The 18,738-nt window shown below is 42.2% G+C and overlaps 1 protein-coding gene across 8 annotated transcripts in view; it reads left to right on the top strand.

Annotated features, from left to right (window-relative positions):
• The window catches only part of ALDH18A1 (aldehyde dehydrogenase 18 family member A1), a 34,032-nt gene that overhangs the window by 2,466 nt on the left and 12,828 nt on the right, over positions 1 to 18,738 (top strand). For 5 of the 8 annotated variants that reach the window (XM_061478630.1, XM_061478629.1, XM_061478624.1 and 2 more), the window contains 8 exons: positions 5,118 to 5,241; positions 8,078 to 8,301; positions 9,834 to 9,983; positions 10,071 to 10,175; positions 11,745 to 11,903; positions 12,484 to 12,574; positions 14,201 to 14,325; positions 15,574 to 15,718. In XM_061478630.1, the coding sequence (XP_061334614.1) occupies positions 5,148 to 5,241; positions 8,078 to 8,301; positions 9,834 to 9,983; positions 10,071 to 10,175; positions 11,745 to 11,903; positions 12,484 to 12,574; positions 14,201 to 14,325; positions 15,574 to 15,718 (1,093 nt within the window). In that variant the 5' untranslated portion in view covers positions 5,118 to 5,147. Of the gene's footprint in view, positions 1 to 1,494; positions 1,545 to 5,117; positions 5,242 to 8,077; positions 8,302 to 9,833; positions 9,984 to 10,070; positions 10,176 to 11,744; positions 11,904 to 12,483; positions 12,575 to 14,200; positions 14,326 to 15,573; positions 15,719 to 18,738 lie in introns of all 8 variants that reach the window. The other 3 variants (XM_061478626.1, XM_061478627.1, XM_061478628.1) reach the window with 3 other exon arrangements.

Raw genomic sequence — 18,738 nt, 5'->3', positions numbered from 1 at the left:
GGGTTTATGTGCACTATGATAATGAAAACAAAATCCACTTCTAGCAAGTGGAAATCTCTAGACAGTCTTTTAACAAAGTGATGACCTTATATTTATTTTGGGTGGCTGTTTTGGGGGTGTTGTTTTGTTTTCCCTTGTGTGGAGATAGTGATAATTGTGAGTTGGGTCTTCTGTTAATTCTTGAGACTCTTGAGGTTTTTGCAAGTGTCTTGAACTCTACCCCCAGCACATGCATATTGTTCACTTTTCATGAGGCTTCCACGGTTGAGAACTGCTCAGGGAAAAGGACCTGGGGATGTGGATTGATGAAGCTGAGCATGAGCCGTCTTTTTTCCTGGTAGTCAAGAAGGCCAATGACATCCTGGCTTGTGTGAGAAATAGTGTGGCCAGCAGGACCAGGGCAGTGATCACACCCTGGTACTGGGCAGTGGTGAGGCTGCACCTCGAATCCTGTGTTCAGTTCTGGGCCCCTCACTACAAGAGAGACCTTGAGGTGCTGAAGCAGGTCCAGAGAGGGACAGCAAAGCTGGTCCAGGGCCTGGAGCGCAAGTGTGATGAGAAAAGGCTGAGTGACCTGTGGGGGTTTAGTGTGAAGAAGAGAAGGCTCAGGGCACACCTTATTACTCTCTACAACTATATATGACAGAAGGATGGAGGGAGGTGTGGGTCCCTCTTCTCCCGAGTAACAAGTGGTAGGCCAAGAGGAAATAGCCTGAAGCTGTGTCGACAAGGTTGAGACTGGATATTAGGAAAACTGTCTTTACTGAAAGGGGGATCAGGTATTGGAGCAGGCTGCCCAGGACAGTGGAGGAGTCACCTCTCTCACCATACCCACAGCGGTGGAGGGGTTTAAAAGACATGCAGATGCAGCACTTCAGGACATGGTTTAGTGGTGGATTTGGTAGTGAGAGGCTTACGGTTGGACCTAATAATCTTAAATGTCTTTTTCCAACCTAAATGTTTAATTATTCTCTTAATTTAAAAATTAATGTAAAAGAGATATGGGAGATAAGCGAAGGGCAAAGCCAGCACTCTTGGCCCTTGTGGAGGGATTTGGGCTGCAGAGAAAACAAAGGAGATAAAGGGTTTGAGGAAGCGAAGCTACTCTTAAAAGTTTTGCTGCAGATTGCTTTCATCTACTGTCTGCAGCACAGGGAGAATCCAGGTCAAGGGAAGCTGGATGTGGGAGATGGCTAGGCAGCCTGAGCTGTGGGAAGGGCTGTCTGGACTAGTCTGAGGCTAGACAGAAAACAGTTGTTAATGCTGTAACTGGTAAAGCCCTGGATTTTGTGCTGCAACGTGGAGTAGAATTACATCATCCGCTGGGACAGCAGGCAGGAAGGTGTGCGTGCTGGTGGGAGGTATGAGGCTGGAGGCGCTGGGGTGACGTCAGCCAGTGGCTGGTTTTCAGGCTGTGCTTGCAGCGCTGATGTGGCATCTGCCGGGAGAGGCTGGGGCTGGCGCGGCCACCTCTGCTTCCCGTGCTCCCTGCAGGTGCTGCTTCTCCTGGACACCCGTGTTGCAGCTTCAGCAAGTGGGGTCAGGTACGGGAATTCTGCTGGATCTACCTGCTTGGCCAAGGCGTGATGCCTGCAGGTGTCACTGATACGTGTGCAAGAAGTAGTTTGTCTGCCATTGCTTTTCATTAAGCTGAGCTTCCTGTCTGTGCTCAAGTGGGTGCTGCTGTCTCCTAGTGTGAATTGTGCCCTTCCTCAGCTCACCCTTTCCAGGGCAGGAGGTCCTGGTGCTCTCTCTAGTGCTGCTGTTGTACACCCTGCTGGTGCTGCTTATCTTACACACAAGGTATAACAGAATGGAGCGATACTGAGCTTCTGCAGATGCTCTCTATTGAGATACTAGATTGAAAGGGATACTTGGAACCATTCTAACTGGCCAGTGACAGGGTTTTATTCTGCTGCACAAGGCAATGCTAAGAATTGCGGACTGCCATGACCACACTGTCCTGCTGCTTCTTGCTAGAAAGGAATGGTGTAGTGCATGTTGCTTTGAATTCCCTGTTCTCTGTGTGTGTAACTTGTACAGAACCTGGGCAAAGCTATGTGCGAACTGTTCGGAAGACAGTTTATTTGAAGCTTTTCTTTATTTTAGTAAGTTCTTCTGAACTGGCTTCCCAGTGGGAAGGTTTCTGAGTTTGGACCAAGAACTGCAGATTTAAATTTTCCCACAAAAGTTTTAATTGCTAACATAGCTGTTTAAATAAAAAGAAAAAACAACCCAAAACCAGGCAAAACCTCGATTTATCTCTGTGTAACTTTCTATAGGATTTTGGTTTCCTTGTATATAAAACTGAAAAATGTATGTTCAGTTTTATTAACTCGCCGTAAATAGTTTTGAACATCCCATGGGCCTGCAGCCAACAGACTAAAAAATCTGTGTTACAGATTGTTGCTGTTAAAGGCATCAGTTTCAGGGTTTAGAGCTCTGATGCTTGGGAAGGTGACAGAGTCACCTAACACTGATTTTTGAACTGAATGTTAGTATACTGTGTTACTTTAACAGCCGTTCTGAAGATCATAAATTAATGAAAACTAACCAATGGTATTTCTTTCTATAAGCGATAATGTAAGGATAACTTTCATGAAAGAGATGATAGTAGAATTATATTTTTAAAAATCAGGTTTGGAGACTGGTTTGGAGGGAGTGGGTTTTCCTCTGATAATGAAAAAAATAGATTTTTAAGTTGATACTAGTCTTGGAGAAATACCTGAATAATGCATGTTGTGTTTCATGTTATTGCTCCCTGCCCTCCAAGTAAGGCAGAAGAGTTTAATTTTTGTTGTGTTTGGGTTTTTTTCCCTAAATTATGTGCCATTTTTTGGTTTGTTACTGTAGACCAGAACCATCCCAGGCATGGAAATTGTGGAAATGGGAGTAGAATGGAAAATGATGACTGAAATTAACTTTAAATCCTTTATTGAGTGAGAGGAGAGAAGGGAGTTTTTCTGCAGCCTCGTGCTAGCCTGAAAAACAGTTTGTAACAGTGTGTCGTTCTCTGTGCTCTCTGGCAACATCATTCCCATTTCACGTATCTCCTTTTCTTGGTATCTGCTGCTGCTTTAAAATTTTTGGTTTTATCTTCTTGTTAAGTTAGTATTTTTGCCTTTTCTCACATGCTAGTTTCAAAAATGTGCTAGCACTATTTCTTATTTCTTCCTATTTTTCTTCCTTCGAAAGGTTTGCACTGTCTACCACTTCTCTCTCACTCCTCATTGTCTGCTTATTAGCAAGGTTGTCTCTGGCATAGGGAAATGAGGGGCAGTCTTCCAAAAGACAAGGTTGCTCTTAGTTGCCAGCAGCCCAGTAGTCAGAATGTGAGGTGGTCCTCTGGCACATCAGTACAAGCAACCGAGGAGACAGCACAGTTTGGGCTGGCTAGTATGGGTCTGTATTTTACTGACTGCAACACCAGGTGATTATTACTGCAGTGGGAGTTGAAGGCCTGTCAGGAAAGGCTGTAACAGGAACTGGGGTTGAAACTTCAAGCAGAGTGCCTGGTTCTGTTCCCTAAGGCAGATGGTCTGTGAAAGGAGCTGCCAGAAGAACAGGCAGTTCTACTTAGGGTAACTGTGGTCGAAGGGTTCTGGATAAAGGACCTGCTGTTAGCCAGGAGCTGCTGAACTCCGAGCATCCCTCTGAGTCACAGCTAAGGCCCTACCTACTGGAAAGATGATGGGTGACAGTAGATGCCAGAGTGAACTTCAAGGTGGAAGGGTCAAACAGCTAGACACATGAACAGTGGGAATTGTTGTGCCTCCCAGAGGCAGGTGCATGAGGTGCCTGGGAGAGGTTCAAAGAGGGCACATCTGGTTGTTACTGTTAACAAGCTCCTTTAAGCTTGCCCTGTTACAAGAACTTGAACTGCTTGCTCAGTTGTATCATCTGCTTCAAGTCCTTTGTCTGCCTCATCCTGGCAGTGGTCAATACTGCATTTCAGATGAAATGCAGAACTGGAGGGACATTGCAGATTAATATCGTTAAAACATTTAATGTTTACTAGACAAAACAGGAGAATGTTACCTGCTGACAGCTGCCTTATGTGGAGGTGTATATTTTGGTAAGGATTATAGTGAGGTATAATAACAATACACTGATGCAGGGTAATGAAGCAACTTTAAGTGTTCATGTGCACATATGCTGAACTGCCAGGTGCTGTAATTTTCATGGTATTTGTAATAGCAGTCTTCCAGTGCAGTTATTATGAGCTTTCCTTCTCTCTTCAATACCTTCTCCTTACCACAGCTTGTGCAATGCTGTTTGCTCTCTTCCAATAGTGCTGAGGGATAGAAAGCAAGTAAAGGAAGCCAAATTTTGTAAAAGGGGGAGGAGAGGTTTCATGGCTTAAGCACTGTCAGAGAGAACTGGGTTCTTGTTAATCTCCTTTCTTTCCTTTGTGATACTGGATGCATTACTTCAACTAGACCTGTCACAGGAAATTGCTGATTGTGTATCCCTTGTTTGCTGAGTACTTGCTCTAGTGGACTTTTTGTTACAAGAATTCTGAGTGTTTACAAGTTCAGCCAAGAGAAACTAATGCCAAATACCTTGGAAATTGGTGTCCTTATTTGTAATCATGGTTAACATCTTGTCATTTGGTAGTGCTCAGGTAAAAGGGAATCAGCCTATCTTCTATATTGAATAGGTCTGAGATTCATATGAAGTATAATAGATGCTCTGTTGTGAGGTGTTCAGAGAAGTCTGGCTGCTACAACCTTCTCAGTATCTTTTTTCTTTTTTCTTTTTTTCCCTCTTTCTTCTTCCAGGTTTCTCTGTGGACAGAGTTACCACTTTTCTCCATTGTCGGTATGCTCACTAATGCTCTTTTCCCTTCTTGGAGAACTATATTTTGTTCTTGATCTTTAATAATGGTCTTCTGCCAGCATGTAGGGAGGGAATAGGGGCCTTTGATTCTTCTAAGTCACAGCCTGAGGATTCTGCAAAATGGAGAGTGTGGGCTGTCTGTCTCTTGCACAGGGAAATTTCATTAAGACTGCAAAGGACAAAGAAGAGTTGGGGGGAGGGTGTAGAGAGAAATATAGATGGAAAGTCACTGATGTTTAACCAGTTTTTCCCCCCTCCTCCCTTACTTTAACTTACAGATATCCTTGGCTTGCAGAAGGCATCTCAAAATGTTGTGTCGAGCTGCTCTGAGCCCCCTTGTCCGCTCCCCTGGATGGTGCTTTGTGTTATCGCCACATGCCATTGCAGCCATTTCACGTTTATGTATGTATGAGAGAAAGCACACGTTTCTAATAATGCTGGTCAGTATGTGTCTGGGCATGCCTGTACTCTTTCCTGTGTTAAGGAAAATCACCTCATTAACATCATTCAAAGGACAGATTTATGCAGGATAGAACCAGGTTAGCAGCTAATACTTTAGTGGAGAGGAAGGAAATTCTCTGCTTGTTCTAGAACCATTTTCTTTCTCAGAAAAAAAAAATAAAAACAGAGTAGTTTCTTGGTTTCTCTTCAGACAGTGGTTACCCCTCAAAAGCTGTCTTCTAAATCCCAAAGCTCTAGGCAAGAGAATTGGAAATGAATTGTTTGTACTGCTTTCTGGTCATATTGTATGAGGATAGGCAACTGCTATATGGTTATGTATAATGCTGGAAAGAACAGTTAAATTGGATTCCTTTACCCATTCTTTCATATGTGTTGTAGGCCTTATTTGCATTCTCAAATAGTACCTCATAAAAAAGAGGGGTAGGTAAAACTCCTCTCTAGACGATTCCATTTTCTACTTTTATGTGTGTGCCATGTTAGTGCAGCCCTCAGTTACAGTTAATCATTTCAGCTGCTTCTGCATTTAGAACAAAATATTTACTTAAAACATTAATAAATTACTGATTTCTCTTTTCTATTGCACTGTGTTCATTTCTATCTTTCTCCAGCAGAAATAACACCCAGAATAGTCACTTTAAATTGTAAAGTAATCTATTTGTATTATAGAGCATCAAAATCAGAGAGACTGAACAGATTAAATAAAGTCACATAATCTGACCATGTTTATTGATTTGTAAAGAAGCCTCTGCATCTTCAGATGAAATATTGTTTAGGATTGAACAGTTCAGTTGGAAGGGACCTGCAGTGATCACCTAGTCCAACTGCCTGACCATGTTGACCATGCCTGATGATTGCATTGTGCTTTAAATGCCTTTCAGTAGTATCCGGTGTGATCTTCTCATCTTCTCTGTAATTTTTTCATGAATGTCTGACATGATTTTTAACTAAGTTGCACTTTTGATCCCAGAATTTGATGCCAGTAGCCTTTTTTTCTCTTTTTTTTTTTTTTTGCTTTTTGTGGTTTTTTTTTTTTTTGTTTGTTTTTTGTTTTTTGTTGTTGGTTGTTTTTGTTTTTGTTGTTTTTTTTTGTCGGGGCATTTTTGAGACTGTCCAAAGTTGACCTGGTTTAATGCAGTTTCTGAATAGCAATACAAGAAGATATTCAATAAGGAAATGTAGTTTAAATTTTTTTCAAGTAGTATGGCTTATCTGTATTATGTTAATTATCCAGCTGACATGCTTGGACTGCAGGTATAGAATTACAGAATAGTTAGGGATGGAAAGGACCTTAAGATCATCTAGTTCCAATCATCCTGCCATGGACAGGGATGCCTCACGCTATTCATATATTATGTGCATGACTCCTTCTTCAGACACAAATCACTGTGGCTCTGCAGAGCTTCATATGTGAGGTATGTTGGAAGTGTTTTCCATCTGCCTTCATTTCTTCAGCTTAACTTTGAGACTCTATGTGTTTGGGTCCACCTCTTTGTCAGTTAGAAAGGATCCAGACCCTTCCTTGTGATCGTACCGTAATAGTGCTGTGGTTTGACCCCAGTCAGCAACTAAGTACCACACAGCCAGTGGGATGGGGAAGAGAATTGAAAAAAATTAAAACTCATGGTTTGAGATAAGAACAGTTTAGTAATGGAAATAAATTAAAATATAATAATAATAGGAAAAAGAAAAAGAGGAGTAAAACTCAAGAACACTAGTGATGCACAGTACAATTGCTCACCACGCACTGACTGATGCCCATCCCATCCCCAAGCAGTGATAATCCCCTTCCAGCTAACCCCCCAGTTTATATACTGGGCATGATGTTCTATGGTATGCAATACCCCTTTGGCTAGTTTGGGCCAGGTGTCCTGTCTCTGCTCCTTCCTAGCTTCTTGTGCAGCTCCTCATTGGCAGAGCATTGAGAGACTGAAAAGTCCTTGATTCAGGGTAAGCACTACTGAGCAACAACTAAACCATTGGTGTGTTAGCAACATTATTCTCATACTAAGTCCCGAATATGGCACTGTACCAACTACTAAGAAAAAATTAACTGTCCCAGCCGAAACCAGGACAAATCTTCACTATTCTCTTTAATCTGCTGTACTGATAGTGGTCTTGCTGTCCTTTGCAGGCATTTTGAAAACAGATTTTTGTGGAGAAATGATCCCTAGCTCACTGACTTGGGTGAAGTGCCAGGCTCATGAATCTTAACTGAGTAACACTGACTGTCTCTTCTGTCTCCAATGCTTATTTATCCTGTGTGAATGTGACTTCCAGTTCATATGTCCGTTATCCTCCTTCTGCTGCCCCTAGTTAAGCAACATGCAAAACCACCTGACTTAGAGTTGTTGTAAAAGCTGTGTTTCTTTTCTTTCCTAACAGTCAAGCTTTCAGCGCTGCTGTAGGCAGGAAAGCTCTCTAGCTGTATCTAATAAGACAAGGAAGGGAAAATGTTTTTAAAACTAGTACTTTTACTTCCAATGTGAACTGTTTGGGCTCTTTTACAGCATCCCTCAGTTTGGGCTCCTACTTTTGCAGAGTCAAAGCTCTGTGACACATGGGGTATTGCCTTATATACTTTAAGGATGGTTAGTGCTGCTCAGATATTATTCTCTCTTTTTGTGACTTGAAAGTTAGCTTTTCGTTCCCAGTCACTGAGAAGTGTATATTGTGAGCTGTAGCCTTGGAAAGGGAGGAAACGTTACATGACTTCAAGGCCTTAAAGTCTGAATGAAACAAAACTGCATTTTTTTTCTTCCTTTTTTTTTAACCACAGATCTCCCTCGCCATAACCAAAGATTAAGGAATGAATCCATCCGTTGTTGGAGCAGCATCCCATTTATCACTATGCCACTCAGCCGTGCACATGGAAAATCATTTGCGCACCGTAGTGAGCTGAAGCATGCAAAGCGGATTGTAGTGAAGTTGGGTAGTGCTGTTGTGACTCGAGGGGATGAGTGTGGCTTGGCGCTTGGGAGGCTGGCATCTATTGTAGAGCAGGTAATTCTGGGACTGAAGTGGAATGTTTTAACTTCAGATACTTGTTGATTGTTGGATGGCACAGAAGACTGTAGGGTAAAACTCTTAAAACAGTGGTGGCCCATTAAAGCAGTATGTTGGCCTTTTGCTTTTTCATCCCTTGTGCTGTGGTAGCGGATAAACCATGTAACTCAGTAAATAAGTGTCTGAAGGTGTGGTGGGTTGACCCCGACCGGTTGCTAAGCACCCAAATCCTTATTCACTTCCCAAGGGGAAAAGAAACAAGGATACTAAGGCAATCACTCACTAGCTTTCACAAGCAGACATGTACTCAACTAGTGCCCAGGTGACTGCCACCTTGAAAGACAGTCCCTGCCCTTTCCTATTCTGCTATGCCAGTTCCCTAACTGAGCATGACATTATATGCTGTGGAATGTCCCTTGGGCCAATTCATGTCAGCTGTCCATAATGTGTCCTCTCCAAACTTCTTGCCCAGCCCCTAGCCTACCTACTGTGATGGGACATGGTGGAAAAGGAAAGCCTTGATGCTGTGAAAGTATTTTTCAGCATGGGAAAAAGAGAAGTCTTTTAATGCTGTGCAAGGCAAAACATCGGAATGTTATTAACATTGTTTTGGTCTTGAAATCCGAAACACAGTGCAATGCGGGCCCCTCTGAAGGAGGTTAACTCTGTCTTGGCCAGACCCAGTATAGAGAGAGAGAGATTTGCAAAGTGAGATTTTTATGTAGTAGGTAAGACATGACTGGGACATTAGTTGGATCTAGTAGGAAAGCTGCACTGAAGTTTGTGATGTCTGCAGAAAAAGTAGATCCTTCCTGATTACCTGAGCGCTTGCAGATTTTGTCCAGGAGAGAGCCTGAAACCTCATTACTTGTAGAAACAACTGGGGATTAACTCATGGATTGAGTCTCTAAAATGAAATTATGACTCTGGGAGGGGAAATTGAACATGTCTTCTCTGGGAAGTAAAGTTAATGGAATACTTTAAATTAATGTAAGACATTTAGCTTTAGAACTTTGAAAGGAATCTGGCCAGATGCATGTGAGGAAGAAGCAGTTAAAAGCTGTACTGAGTTAGCTTCTTCACTTGTAGTGTCCAAAGTTACTGTATAATGGCAGGTTTGGGAATGGATTGTGAATAAGAAGGTTGATGGAAGGGACAGCTTCTACTTTACATCTTTTTCATCCTATCATTCCTTATCTGTAGCAATGGAAGAGGAGGGTGAGGGGCATGGAAGTCTTACCATGTAATAGGTATTCTGAAAATTTAAGCATAATTTTGACATAAAACCTGGTGTTGTGGAAAGAAAGTTTAGCAGAAGCTATAGACTGCATGCAGTCCTTTGCATAGCTCCTAAGGGGTTGGGAAGGTGTGCAGGAGTATCTTAGAGGGTGGTTGCCTTGCTTTGCACATGGATAAAGAGAAACACTTGTGTTAGCAAGAACTGGTGAACCTAAGGTTTATCTATAAATAGCCAGAGCTGTCATGCTTGCAGTGATCATACTCCTGTTTCTTATATACTGTGCTTACAGGTGTCTGTGCTGCAAAATCAGGGCCGGGAGATGATGATTGTCACCAGTGGTGCTGTAGCCTTTGGGAAGCAGCGATTGCGTCATGAGATCTTGCTTTCTCAGAGTGTGAGGCAAGCGCTTCATTCAGGCCAGAGTCAGCTGAAAGATATGGTGAGTGGCTAGCAGCATTCCTGTTTTCCCTTGAATGTTGGGTAGTACCTGCTCAAGGCACTGCCTGACAGCTCTTCATCTCTGTAGGCTATTCCAGTCTTGGAGGCCCGAGCCTGTGCAGCAGCTGGCCAGAGTGGATTGATGGCTCTGTATGAGGCCATGTTTACTCAGTACAGCATCTGCGCAGCTCAGGTAAGGGATTACTGCTTTTCTAGACTGACTTGCTACTTCAGTCAGCTATGGAATTGTTGTTGCATTTTTTCTATGTTTTATATGCTGCTATACTTAGAATCATAGAATAGTTAGGGTTGGAAAGGACCTTAAGATCATCTAGTTCCAACCACCTTGCCATGGGCAAGGACACCACACACTGAACTATGTCACCCAAGACTCCGTCCAACCTGGCCTTGAACACTGCCAGGACCTTAAGGTCGATTCCAACACAAACCATTCTATTTCTATTGCCATCCTACTTTGGGGGCTTATTATAGTGTAGACGGTAGCTTATACAGGAGTGCCCTGCTAAGTATTTCTGAAATGGAGTTAGCTGTCATGAAGGTGAAGCAAATATGCTTTTTCTTTTTGGTGTTCATGTGTGTCTTGCACTTATGTATGGTGGGGGAGTGCCTGTTAAGATCTCGTAGCAAAAGCTGTAGTTGGTGATCCAAAGTGAGTGCTTAAAAATCACAAGTGGCCGAACTGCTGTCATGCGTTCTGTAATGCTGACAGAAGTGCATATCCACACTTCGGAACTTCCAGTCTATCTTCTCCTCAATCCTTTCTAACTTGTGGGTGATGCTATTCCTAGCCTGGGTCTTCTACCAATACCAAATGCTGCAACTGTGTTTAATACTCGTAAACAAGCTTTGTTTATCTTAAATACTGTGAGAATACAGAATTGCATCAACTGTAAGGCCTTATTTATTTAAACACTTTTAATAAATTTAGGTACTTAAAGTGTGAAGTCTTGCCGGGAGACTGTCTGACTAACATCACTAAAATGTTTACAGTATATCTAACAATCACTGTAAGTTGCACTGGATTTTACTCTTGTTGAAGTCTGTAGACAACTGTCATTCCTTTGATTTAAAAGAATTGATTGGCCATGCCAGAAAAGTAAGTGTACACTTTGATTCCAAGTGCTATCGTAACATTTTTGTCGTGGTTGTGTTTGCTTAGTTCTCAAATAGCCAATGGCAGCGTAAAAAATGAAAAAAAAAAAAAAAAACAACAAAAGTCTCTTCAGACATTGAGGGTTTTTTCCTTAGAATACTAAAAGGAAAGGGGTGGAGTCTGCATGCAGGAGGCTTTAACACCAAGATTCTTTCAGAAAAGTGAGTTCTAGAGCTGAAGAAGTCTTGAGACAAAGCATCTCTCCTGCTTGTAACAGTAGAAACATTACAGTGTGAGGGAGAGCAGGAAAGGCAGTGTATTAAGTAAGCAGTTGAATTGTTTTAGGTCTTAGTAATTATCATCAGCATCTATGTTCTGCTTATGTTGTTGTTTTTTTTTGTCCAGTTGATTCTTGGAGCCTGTGATCTGTCAGCCTAAGAAAGGCTATTGTAGGTTCCAGTGGAAGTTCAGGCACATAAACCTGAAAATGTTGTGGGGAGAATATTTCTTAATTGTATTCTTTATCCTGTGTTTCTTCAGTGACCTGAAAGGCACCACTGATCTGTTACGGCATGTTAATACATACACTCAGGATGTTCTCAGGGAAAGTGGTAGGCTAAGTAATGTTAATTTTTTTCCTTCTTGTAGATTTTAGTCACCAACCTGGATTTCCATGATGAACAGAAGCGTCGGAACTTAAATGGAACATTGCATGAGCTTTTAAGAATGAATATCGTCCCTATAATTAACACTAATGATGCTGTTGTTCCTCCTCCAGAGCCAAACAGTGATCTGCAGGGGGTAAATGTGGGTAAAGTATTGCAAAGGGGTGGATTCTGCTGGTACAGCATTAATCTGTACTTAACTAATGCCGTAATCAGGGACCTCTGAAGCCTGCAGATGGGAAACAAACATATAAAATTAGTAGTGTGGATGGAGGGTACTGGAAGACTATGCTGACCTGCCTATTTATGGCATGGTATAGTGTTGTGGGGGAAAAGCAGGGCAGGTGATGTCTGCTCTGCAAAAGCAAGCATGTCTGGTTTGGTTTTCACTGAAGAGCTGAAGCTGGGACTTCTGCAGGTCATCTAGTCCAGGACCCCTGCTTAAAAGCAGGGTCAGTTAGTACCTCTTGCCCTGTCACTGGGCACCAAGGTGAAGAACGCAGGTATTGGTCACACTGCTAGTCATTTTGACACCACTGTACTGCATTCCAAAAGTATATCTACTTTAACACAGAGATCACCTTTTAAGTTTCTGGTGGGTGTGAACAAAGAAGCTCAGAAGGACCCGATAGTGCTGAGGTAGCTTGCTTTTCTATGCCTCAGCCAAGTATTTCCTAGTTCCTCCCACTATTCAGTAGTGCTGATATGCATGTGCATTGCAGGTGATAAGTGTGAAGGATAATGACAGTCTGGCAGCACGACTGGCTGTGGAAATGAAGACTGATCTCCTGATTGTTCTCTCAGATGTAGAAGGTTTGTGAGTAATTTCTTTAACTGGGGTTTACTGATCTCTTCAGCTCGTATATTTTACAGGGACAATTACAACTTGCCACATAACTCCTTAAGAGATATATTCAGTGTTGATACTGTTACATAAGTTAAAGACTGTCTGTCAGAATGCATGTGAACTTGGACTTGTTCCAGAACCCAGAATGCCATATGTGCTATGGTACTTCTGCTAGCTTCTCAGAATTGTATAATGCAGTCATGATTTATACGTATGTGTTTAGAATCAGAAATATAAGCCAAATACTGTTCTACAATAGTTTGTTTCTCCTGGCAGCAGGTTCTTTCTTTCAGTGAATTACAGGTACATTACAAGTCCTGCTTATTGCCTGCCAGATACCTGGAACTTGCTAGCTTTTCCTGACTCCCAGGCATTTTGCTTACACTGCCCTAGTCTTCTGAGCTGTGCTGCTGTGACATAAGTCTGTCACCTATGGATGTTAAAGGTCCTTTTCTAGAGAGAGAAAAGGGTAGTGAGTGCAGTTTCAGATCAGTGCAGTCCACATCATGCAACTCACATAGTCTTTTTCATCTTCTCCAGGTTTCTTTCAGTGGATCCTGAAAGAATCCTGGACTTTAGCACATACTGTAAGCCCTGAGGAGGAAGGAGATATGGATTTCATAGTTGATTCTAGTTGAAATTACTGAGAACGACTTATAAAAGCAATAGTAAAAACAACTTGTAAAAAAATTAACCCCCAACACCACCATCCCCTAATCTTATTCATTCAGTTGTGACGTCTTGTTTATGGAAAGATAAATGTTCTCTCCTCTGCCAGCTAGGGGGACACAGATAGTCTGCACATGTGCTTTCTAATTTGTAATGACAGTATTTGTTCACATAGAATTTCTGGGAAGTGTGGTGTTTAGGTTTAACGTGTAACAAGTTCAGGTTTAACAAGACCAGGTTGGACGAAGCCTTGGGTGATATGGTTTAGTGTGAGGTGTCCCTGCCCATGGCAGGGGGGTTGGAACTAGATGATCTTAAGGTCCTTTCCAACCCTAATGATTCTGTGATTCTATGATTCTGTGATTCTATGATTCTGTGATTCTATGCTATGTAAACCAAAGTGTCAGTCAACAACATAGTTGTTTTTTTTTTTTTAAATTAGTATGCCTCTAGTGTGGTGTTCCTTCTTAGCAGAATTTGATAGTTACCCTTTTTATCTATTTCTAAATTGCCCAGTTTATCGCTGTTCAACCCAGCAATCAAGAATGTCAGCTGAGATTTTGGTGAGGAGGACTGTCCTTTGCCTGTTTAGTTATGGGCATGTATATGTAAGCCTACATACGTATTTTTATATTGAACATATAAAAAAGTCTTTGTAACCTCAACCAAATGTCACTACCTCCCAGCCTGGATGCCGCCATTCAGCATGGCGGCTTTCAGTTTCTTACTCGTTATGCTTTTGGTGTAGTTCTTGAACATTGAGTTCCACGAAAAGCAGGGTTCAGTCAGAGTTTGCTGTCCTGTGAAGTGGAATACAGCTTTTCAGCCTCAGGGATTATTACTATTTTTTTTCTTTCTTTTTCCATGGTGAGCTTTGGAGATGAGGGTATATAACGCTAACAGATATTTATTATTGATTTCAGGACTCTTTGACAGCCCTCCAGGATCTGATGATGCAAAGCTAATTGACATATTCTACCCAGGAGATCAGCAATCTGTGACATTTGGAACTAAATCTCGAGTAGGAATGGGAGGCATGGAAGCCAAGGTAGAAATATAGAACATTTGTTTTGTAATTGGGAAGGAAAAGCAGATTTGGGAATGGGAGATAGGTACAAAGATTGTGCTGCCATTCAGATGAATCTTGACAGGCTGCAGAAATGGGCAGAATAACTTCATAGAGTTCAGTAATGGGACATGCCAAGTCCTGTGCCTAGGGAGGAACAGCTCCATTCAGGGATAAGAGCTGGGGAGCTGACTGGCTGGAAAGCAGGGATGCAGGGGTCTTGGTTTGGTTGCATTAGAAAGAACATAGTCATCATTGAGGGAAATTAGTATTTCCCTCTATCAGAATTAGTGAGACCACATGTGTAGAGCAGTGTCTAGTTCTGGACACCGTAGCACAAGGAGGACATAGCATATGACAGTGAATCCAGCAGAGAGCCGTAAATCAATAAATATGATTACAGAATTGCAGCATCTAACACACCTGGAGAGGCTGAGATCCTACTGAATGAAATTACTATTCCAACAGTAGCTGTACTCCCAAGCAAAAAGTAGAAGCAAAGAAATAAAAAAACTGATTAGAAGATGAACAGGAAATTGAACAGAGTAGGTGAAAACATTGTGTGGAAACCTGAGCTTCTTCAACAAACTTATTAACTTCACCAGAGGGTTATAAACAATGAGAATATATCTACATCTTAACCAGAACCACAAGGAGTGCTTAGCTGCTCAAACTTTAAGGGAGTAATTTGAACAGCTAAAGGTATTGAATAATATTTTAGTGGTATATGGTAGTGGCTAGGCCTGGAGCAAGAACAGTCCTCTGCATTGCAAGTAGTGTTCTGCGATCTTTTAAAGTGATTAATTATCAGTGGCTGATCCATATCAGAGAAATTGGCAACAGAATCTTAAAAAACAAACAAACAAAACCACAAAAAACAAAAACCAAAGAAAAAACAAAGAAAGAAAAATTGGTTTCTTCAAACAGTAAGAACTTGAAACAGAAGGTAATGGTGAAAAATAACATATGATCATAATGCCTTTGCAGAAGTCTTGACAAAAGCAGGCTGCTAGGAAAATTTAAAGTATGCTCATAAGGGGGCAGCTAGTTAAGGAAAGGAAGGTAAGGCACAAATACGTGATCTCATTCAATGCTACATCATTATAGAAATCCTGGAATTGTGTTGAATGTTCTTTGAATTTGGACATCAAAGTGGAGCAAAAAGTCTTGTTGAGAGTGGTGATTCAAATAAAAAGTGAATTTCCTGAAACTGGCTCTATCCTTCACTAGGTGAAAGCAGCTCTATGGGCCCTCCAGGGAGGCACCTCTGTAGTGATTGCAAATGGAACCCACCCAAAGATCTCTGGTCATGTCATCACAGACATTGTGGAAGGGAAAAAAGTTGGAACTTTTTTTTCAGAGGTAAAACCTGCAGGTGAGTACAGAGGTAATGTGTACATTGAGACTTGCAGAGATTTTGTGAAAGGTTAGACTTACAGTTTGGCTAGACCTGTACAATAACTGGGAAGCCACACTCTGTTTGTAAAATGGATTTTGAAAGGTATTTTCTAAAGTAGGAATAGAAAATTTTGGATTCTCTGCTGTGGTTCCCTCCAGCTGATAAACTGCAATGAGTAGAGTTGTTGCCATTTTTAGTTTTAGAGGTTGTCATCTAACATTGAAGATTTCAGTGTGAAAATGTGGACATAGAATGAGCAGCTGAACTAAGATAGTGTTTACTTCTATTTAACATAAGTTCCTTTTACAACTCAGTCTTCTGGTATGGTAGGTAGAAATATTTTCTGGCCACTACGCTGCTGGCACAGCTCAGCAGTCACTGGAGAATCACTTTAACAATCACTGGAGAAAATCAGACCAAAGATGTGTCCTTAGCTGAATAGGACAAGTACAGAGTGACACATTTGACTTGAGCTTTAAGCCAAGCAAATTTCTTTGTCTATAATAATCCTCAATTGATTTCTTGTATGAATTTGTTGGATCATCCTTTGAACCCATGTAAAGACTTTGCATACACAGTGTCACAATAGTCAAGAACCTTAACTAGATACTGTGTGTAAACTCTGCACCTAGAATTATGTGAAGACTGCTTGCTTTAAATAATGTTTGGGTTGGTGGAGAAGGCTTTGAATTTTCGTCCTGATAGCTTCATTGAATGCCCCTACTGCCTGTACGGGTGATCAGCCCCTGTTCAACTTCATAGGTGTGAGACATAGTCTTTCCACTCATCATCTCTCTTCCATGTGAAAGAGGTTTGGTCTTAGACATTTTGTACTGACACTGTTCCAAAAACTTGGTCATCCCTGTTTCTCTTGTTTGAAACTGTTTTCATTCTGTTGTGATCTTTTTGAGATGGGCAAAAATCAAGATTTCAAGATGCAAATGAAGCTTTAATTTATCTGATGGCAGGACCTAGCTGAGTTTTAGTAAGATTGATATTTTTTGTTCTTTAATTGCCCTAATAATTCCAAACATTTAATTTGCTTTTTGATGTTGATGTTCACCAAGATGATGTTTTCATAGTAATTCATATTATTTGTGACAGTATTAAGGTCTGATTATTCCATTTCCCCTCTACATTGCTTCATGTTTATTTAGTGTGAATTACACTTGGCCTTTTGTGGCTTAGTAATTTGGCTGCAGAAGAAATCACGGAAAGACGTGGGGGCATTGGGTGAGAAGCTCCCAATGACCTGGCTTCAGCGTGCACTTGAGCCTAGAACCGCCCCAGTGTGCTGGGCTGCCCCCCCAGAGTGTGAGCAGCAGCTCAGGGAGGGGATCCTGCAGCCGTGATCCAGCTCTGGAGCAGCAGCACAAGAGGGACGTGGAGCTGTTGGAGCAAGGCCAGAGGAGGCCACGGAGATGCTGCAAGGGCTGGAGCAGCTCTGCTCTGGAGCCAGGCTGAGAGAGCTGGGCTGGGTCAGTCTGGAGAAGAGAAGGCTCCTGAAGGGGAGACCTTAGAGCAGCTCCAGTGCCTAAAGGGGCTGCAGGAAACGTGGAGAGGGGCTTTGAGCAAGGACCTGTAGGGACAGGCCAAGGGGAATGGCTTTAACCTGCCCGAGGGGAGACTAAGATGAGCTCTTAGGCAGAAGCTCTTCCCTGTGAGGGTGCCGAGGCGCTGGCACAGGGTGCCCAGAGAAGCTGTGGCTGCCTCATCCCTGGCAGTGTTCAAGGCCAGGTTGGACGCAGGGGCTTAGAGCAAGCTGCTCTAGTGGAAGGTGTCCCTGCCCATGGCAGGGGTTGAGACTGGGTGAGCTTTAAGGTCCCTTCTAGCCAAAACCATTCTGTGGTAATTAATGAATGGCCAAGGTTGGAAGAGAGAATATGACAGATGACAGGGTCATCTGGTCCTACCCCTTATCAAGCAGGTTGCCCAGGACTGTGTACAGGTAGCTTTTAAATATCTCCTAGAATTGGGACTCCACAGCCTCCCTGGGCAACCTGTGCCAGGGCTTGGTCATCCTTGCAGTTTCTGATGAGAGGCACCTCCCGTGCTTCAGTTTGTGTCATTGTCTCTTCTCCTGTTGCTGAGCATCACTGAAAAGAGCCTGTCTTCATCTTCTTCACAGCCTTCCCTTAGGTACATACTGATGAGATCCCCCTAAACCCTCTTCTCCAGGCTAAGTAGTTCCAGCTCTCTCAGCCTTTCCTTGTACAAGAGGTGCTCCCATCCCTTCATCATCTTTGCTGCACTTCATTAGACTCTCCCCCTAGTGTTCATGTCTCTTTTGTACTGGGGAGCCCAGAACTGGGCAATTTTAGGGGAGTTTAAATTCACACTTTGGTTTATCCATGAGCTGCTTGCAGACTCTTTGGGGAAGTGCTGCTTGAACCTGGTGACCTGTTCAGAAATAGGAACAACTGACCTGTTCTGTATCATTTCAGTTTGAGAGGGATCGTTTCAGATCCTGCCAGGAAAAAAAAAAAAAAAGAGAAACCCCACCCTTCTTCTGCAGGAGCTCTTCTGAAATGTGTCCAAAGAGAGACAGGGGAAAGCAAATTTTCTGTGAACTGTTAACTCAGGTTGGGGTTTGGCTTCCATAATTGTTTATACATTCCTATGCTATTTTATAATCCTTTCTGTTTTCCTCATTTGAATACTTAAACTTTTCAAAGTTTGCCTCTTCTTTCAGTAGCCTGAGACTTAGCAATCCTGGTTCTTTTCCCCTTTGTCAAGTCTTTTTGATGCAAGGTGCACCCTTGCCTCTGATGCAGTGACCTTACAGAATCTCTGTCATGACTCTCTGCCTTGGGGGACCACAGTAGTATTGTATCAGGTACAGATTTTCCTGTTCTAGTGTACATCAGTTTTCTTGAGTATGTCAGTTTCAGACTCTGTACCTTCTTTCCTGCAGAAAAAAAAGTGGAAAATGGAGGGGCTAGTGTTTACTTTCATATGTGCTGTTACTTTGTATATCATTTTTTTTTGTTTTTTTG

Source organism: Pezoporus flaviventris, unplaced genomic scaffold (genome assembly GCF_033815535.1).
Source record: "Pezoporus flaviventris isolate CSIRO_AGI_PZ_B2104156 unplaced genomic scaffold, CSIRO_AGI_Pfla_v1 ptg000129l, whole genome shotgun sequence".
Lineage (NCBI taxonomy): Eukaryota > Metazoa > Chordata > Aves > Psittaciformes > Psittacidae > Pezoporus > Pezoporus flaviventris.
The sequence above is the reverse complement of the archived record's forward strand: the minus strand, read 5'-3'. Positions and strand labels throughout refer to the sequence as shown.